Source organism: Lingula anatina, chromosome 3 (assembly GCF_051362555.1).
Source record: "Lingula anatina isolate TDL-2025a chromosome 3, LinAna3.0, whole genome shotgun sequence".
Taxonomy (NCBI): domain Eukaryota; kingdom Metazoa; phylum Brachiopoda; class Lingulata; order Lingulida; family Lingulidae; genus Lingula; species Lingula anatina.
This window is the reverse complement of record NC_141769.1, coordinates 19,928,931-19,935,069: the sequence shown is the minus strand read 5'-3', so window position 1 is coordinate 19,935,069 and position 6,139 is coordinate 19,928,931. Positions and strand designations below refer to the sequence as shown.

At 37.4% G+C, this 6,139-nt stretch overlaps 1 protein-coding gene across 1 annotated transcript; it reads left to right on the top strand.

Annotated features, from left to right (window-relative positions):
• On the top strand, positions 1-5,291 carry LOC147763041 (uncharacterized). The gene is made up of 2 exons (XM_087007449.1): positions 1-1,329; positions 2,726-5,291. The coding sequence occupies exons 1-2, from the start codon at positions 22-24 to the stop codon at positions 5,000-5,002; spliced, it is 3,585 nt and encodes a 1,194-aa protein (XP_086863575.1). The 5' UTR covers positions 1-21; the 3' UTR covers positions 5,003-5,291.
• The last annotated feature ends 848 nt before the right edge of the window (positions 5,292-6,139 follow it).

Genomic DNA, 6,139 nt, shown 5'->3' with positions numbered 1-6,139 from the left:
GTCCGCCTCATAGCTAGCAACATGTTTTGCTCTCTACTGCGACTTCTGTTGTGCTTTCATTTTTGTCTTATAGTGAACACCAGTAATAGCTTCCCATCACCGCAAGAATCGCTGCTCTTTCGGGAAACCCTGGACCGACGTGAGGTAATTAACAGGTTATGTCCACTGATTAACAACACTTTCTCTTGCGGAAGCGTTTCGCCTTACTGTAGTTGTGCCCCGGAAACCTGCATGGCTTACGGTGACTGTTGTTATGATGTCGCTTTTAATACACCAGAAATTGAAATAAGGAGGTTAAAAAATGTCAAGAATAAGAGAAACGAGACGTCGTGTGTGACTCTGCCAGGCATGCCAAACGCGGTGAAGATGATTACATCTTGCCTGCCAAATACCGACAATATTACCTCCATGGAATGTTTCAAAGCAGGCAGAACAACCGATCTAGATCCGAAAAAAGACCTACCAGTCTGGTCCAAGACAAGTCGTCTGGTGTATAGAAATCTTTACTGTGCTGTTTGTCACAATGATACAGATATAGAGCCCTGGCTACTTTTTTTTCATTGCAAATCGCCTGACATAATCGATTCATTGCCCAGAAATTCCACGGACAAACTTTCTTTGTTGAGACAAATAGCATCTTTGCCGAGTTGTTCAATTTTGTTTAAACACCGCTCTCATATGGAAGGTGATATGCACGTGTGTAGGACAAATATCAGCAAAAATTCTGACATCATTACCGTAGATTTCTCATCAGTAGATTCATGGTATGAAGAATGGATGGCGCAATTTCAACCTTTTGAATATGGAGACCTTATCCAAACTTGCAACGTTACAGGCCTTTGGGAGCAGTATGATGACAATGAGAGGGAGCAATGTGAAGCATATAACCAGTGGGTTGTAGGAGGGATGCCACCTCCTCTGTATTCTACAACGCCAACGACTTCGACCACGACGACGGTGTCAACAACACTTGTTTCTTATCCAGTCGACCTTGAAATAAAACCAGACAATCCCTCCCCAATTACGAGACCAATTTGTTCTGGGTATTGTCCTGACGAGAGATCAAAACTGTGGTCAACTTTCGGCCTGTTTGCTAATCCTCATTGCGCCACGTGCAATGGTATAATCCTTGAGAAAAACAGTCTAATTTGTCCACAGATGATACAGGACACACAGACTAATGCCGGGCCTGGTAAACTTCCGGATACTGAAGGCATCCGACCCTTTTCTATGATGATGGATTTTGGTCCGGATATCAGAATTGAAACAGATCGTGAAAGGAACATACAAGAGGGATGTCCGGCAGGATACATTAAAAGACAAGGATACGTAAGTAGTGGTGTTCATTGTGTATTGTGTTGACACGACTGGTATAGTTTTGATAATTCATACATTCGTACCTGTATATTTGGTGAATAAAACAAATCTTCAGACATGAAGATTTATTATTACGCATGCCCAGGGAACTTGTATGTCGCATCTCATCCTTTTTCTCATTCCTCAATATACTTATGTTGATTTGCTAGCTTTTATCCTCATTCACCTTGCCAACCTTTGTAGACGGCCAGTTTAGGAGGAACGCGTTTGGTTCCTGTCTCAAACATATTGTATTTTGAAGTTTCTCTCTCTGTTACTGCACGATCAAGCTATGCCCGTCTTTATCTTCTAACGGACGATTACGGAATATTAAGGTTATATGATTATGTTTCATCCACTGTCGTCTTCGTATCCTCAACCTAAGTCAGAGAGATGTTCGCTACAAGTCCTGCCCACCGTGCAAAGTTAAAGCTTTCGACTTACTTTTTTATTTTCTGCTATGTGTTCTATTTTGTGATTGTACTTTGTCAGCGATAACGCTGTTTTCTTATTATGATTATTAATATCATTATTAACCTCTTGCCCAAGTTTGAAACTTCCGGTCACGAAGAAATGTTTAACATAAAAATAATAACAAAAGGCATAAATAGTGGGTATTTTAATTAATTATAATTTTTTGTGGAAATGTTTAACACAAATAATTTGTTTTATTGCGTTTCTTAAATTCATGTTTTATTTCTTTAGGCCTGCCATATTTATTTATTTCACAGTGCATACGTGTGCTAATTATTTTTTCAAAGATTATTTTGTGGTGTGCTTAAACTTGTTTTATCGAATCTTTTTGTGTTTGTATTTTTACCCTCTCCATTTACTAATTGATAATTTTGTAAATATTGTAATGTTAACATGTCCATATAGAAGTTTCTTATTTAGTTTAAAAATGAATAGTATAAACCATCAACCTCTCTCGTGTATTCGTCTCTGTAAAGTACACACTGGCCAGGGAAATAATAGAGTTATATTTAATGCTTTTGTAGATGTAGTGAAATCCAAAGCTCTATCTTGTGTCAGTGCTTTATATGCCACAATGAAAAAAGATACGACAGCCTGTACCGATTCTTGTTTTGAAAAATGAGGAGCAGTAGAAATAATCTACAATGACAAATTATATTTAGGTTAGCAATGTAGATAGATTTATTGAATTTGAGGAAATAAAGGCGTTTTGACTGTCCAAGAACGTTAAATGTTTTAACATGATGATTATCTTAACGTTGTCCACCACGTTACAATGGGTATTTAGTCTATATTGGAGTGAGAGTGTTTGATCGATATCTATGTACATTTAAATAAAAGCACCCTTTCTTTAAATTCAACACGAAAATAATGCATAGGTTGTCTACACTTACAGGAGGAATGCAGAAAAATCATTTGTCCAGCCGGCATGATTCCCAGTGGTACAGACTGCATTGACCAGTTTCCTGAAATCAATCTGAATTGCAGCTTTAAGGTGCCCGTGAAACTTTATGCTTTTTCCGTTGACGCAACGCATCCAGTCTTGTGCAAGGATCTAATTCACAACATATCCACAGCAGCAGGTGAAATAGCTCCTGATGAGGTGAATTGCATATATACAAAGCACAAAGACAGTGCTTTTGAGGATGATGCCATTAGTTGTAGATTTGAGCCACAGATTATTCACACAAGCATAATTGGAGTCCAATCCAACGGCATCACACTGTGTAGTTATCCTTTTCTGACCACAACGCATACATCAAATGAAGCGAGCGCGGTTTATATCACAGGATCAGCAATCTGGAAGGGTGTATCATCGTCTGTTGCTAGGCAGATAGAGTCAAGATTTAGTCAACATCTGAGGATGGCGTGGGAATTCAGTAATTTGAACATCAGTGTCGTCACTCGACATGGGCTCCCAGAAAACAGTATCTGGCTGACAGGAACGTGGAAAATAGAGACAAATTCTTCAATGGATTTTCAACCATTTAATATCATGCTTGGTACAGAAAGATATTTCATAAGACATATTTTGCTTCATTTCGAAGCCCTTGGTATGCGTCTTATGTTTTCCGAAAATTCTGAAATTTCCTTTTTCTTTCATAGAAGATTTGGCAATAACATGGAATCAGTCGATCCAACGGCACATTTTACAAATGTTTCCTTTGTGATTGGTTATCAACAACAAACTGTCATCAAGTCTAGCTCTTCTTTGGAAACAACAGTCGCGACTTTGCATCTGAATTTTAGCAACGTAGAGCTTCTTTCGTTGGCAACAGAAGTACCATTTTATATGCAATTTTATTCTTTTTCTTCAAAGAAATCCGCCCGCCCATGTTTTCTATTTCCTTGCATGCTCTGTATTTCATTCGAGAGCTATAATCTTTCCTTTCCAAAATCAGAAACGTATACTATTGCATTAGGGCAAAGCAAACCAAGCTCAAGCTTTACAGGTTTCGATATAAATGGAAAACCAATCAGCGCAATCCCCAATTTTGACGCACCACGATTTGGGCAAAATAAGGACAATCGCCATTTACCAAATGTTACCAAGATTTCAGAAGACACCCTGAACTGTAGTAGAGTGCGTCTTAACAGGTCTGAGTTCACTGGAGACGATAACATGATTACATTGTCAGTAAATGGGTTGAAATTGAATCAGTCCGACTTTATTAAAGACGAGGAGGGGGTTCTTATCTGTGTAGACGACTACTTAAAAGATAAGGGAAACAGAACCCCGGAATCTTCATATATTCTTGTGCAGGTAATTGTTTCCTATAGTCTTCTCTCAATGTCTGTCCTTTGCTTGGTTTTTACAATTATCACCTATCTGTTGTTTACAGACTTGAGAAAGGGTCTCCCGGGAAAAAATTCATTCAACCTCTGCGTCACCCTGATGCTTGCACAGTTATTGTTTCTCCTTAATTATGTACCCTCTCAAAACAATGTTGTTTGTAAAGCGTTTGCTATTGTGATGCATTACTGGTGGCTTTGTTCATTTGCTTGGATGACTGTATGTGCTTTTCATATGTGTTGGACGTTTACTTATCCCTTTAGTATTGCCCAGTTTGATTCTTCAGACATTCGTAAGTGGCACATCATATACTGCCTGATAAGCTATTGCTCTCCATTAGTTATCGTTATCCCGTGTGTTGTTCTTGAGTTTTGTGAATGCAGTAGTGTTTCGATAGGCTACGGCACAGGTATTTCATCATGTTGGATAGGCAGCACTGCGGCACTTGCCTACAGTTTCGCTCTGCCCGTTGGAATAACTATTCTGCTACAACTTGGATTCTTCATTAGGACTGCTATTGCCTTACGACCTGTACCTAGTGTTGAACGTTGTGGTCCAGATTACAACCAGTTTCTTGTTTATTGTAAACTATCAACGTTAATGGGTTTTGGGTGGATCTTTGCGTTCATCGCTGCATTTACAAGTCTAATATTTATGTGGTATCTCTTTTACGTATTTTCCTGTCTGCAAGGTGCTTTTATTTGCTTTTCTTACATTATGAAAAAGTCAACATTGCATCGTTATCGAAATTATTTCAGAAAGAAGTCACCAGGTCATATCACATCTTCTACATCTATTAACATGAATACGTTCACATCAACTAAAAATGCCACCTATGTTGCAACACCTGTAGTAACAGTTTCAAACAGCTTATTGTGAAATGTATTTTCTTTTGAGAGATGCGCCATTTGTTGGGTTTAATCTTTGCGTTTATAGCCAAGCACAGTGTGGCATTGTAAATATTCTATCTGCACCGTCTTTTTGATTATATTGGTACGAACTAATAAATACTTTTACGAAAGAGTAATGTTTTGACACAAATATTTCATTTCATTATTTTTCATTTGCCTGTGATGTTGTCGGATAACAGACTTTGATAATATACACACAATGTATAAAAGAATGCCCGGTGTACTTATAGTGTGACTAATGCGTATAAAACCGCTGAACCATGGAATTGTATTGTTGGTCTTTTTGTGAAATTTGATGTTAATAAAATGATACCAGAAGCATATCATTCCACTGTGTCATATATATATATATATATATATATATATATATATATATATATATATATATATATATATATATATATATATATATAATTAGTAAATATATATGATTTAATGTTACTAAATCAATCTACATGTCTTTTCTTTAAACATTATACATCTTTAAAAGTATCATCCTCAGATGTATTTTACAAATCACAGGTAATGAAATACAAGTATATCTTATTTGCCACACCTGTAAGTATCATAATATGTGCTTTGATCTAAGACATCAATCCTCTGCACATGCCATACAAACAAACTGGCAGCTTGGCCAATTAACTTGGCCATTTAACTTTCCCATTATGCTTTTAACAATGCAAAGACACCATAAAGAATGGGCCCAGCCAGGTTGTAATAAACACAGGGTCTGGGCTTTTTATGAATAGGACTAGATTTGGTCCGTGCCTTTGACATTTGGTTTGCTTGTATTCTCTCCTATTATATAACGCGCAATGATGTATTGGTTTTTGGAGGCCTCTCTCTGTAGGAGTGACCCTTATCCCAACACATACACACACTAAAATGATACTTAATACCGAATACAGGGTACAAGACTATTTATACTTGTAGCTTTAAGTTATTTAACCATATCATTTGGCGTTGGGTTTCTGACTTAAGAGCTTTAAACTTTACGCACACTATCTGTTGCAGTGCAATCACCTGTACAAAATTTGATGAACTGCTATGCACCTCATTGTACCTGAAGTCTGATGAGAAGCACACTTTATCGTAGTTCAGGATT

Coding starts and splice junctions, on each gene's coding strand:
- LOC147763041 (XM_087007449.1), top strand. CDS start 22: ATGTTTTGCTCTCTACTGCGACTTCTGTTGTGCTTTCATTTTTGTCTT. Junction 1,330..2,725: donor ACATTAAAAGACAAGGATAC/GTAAGTAGTGGT, acceptor CTACACTTACAG/GAGGAATGCAGAAAAATCAT.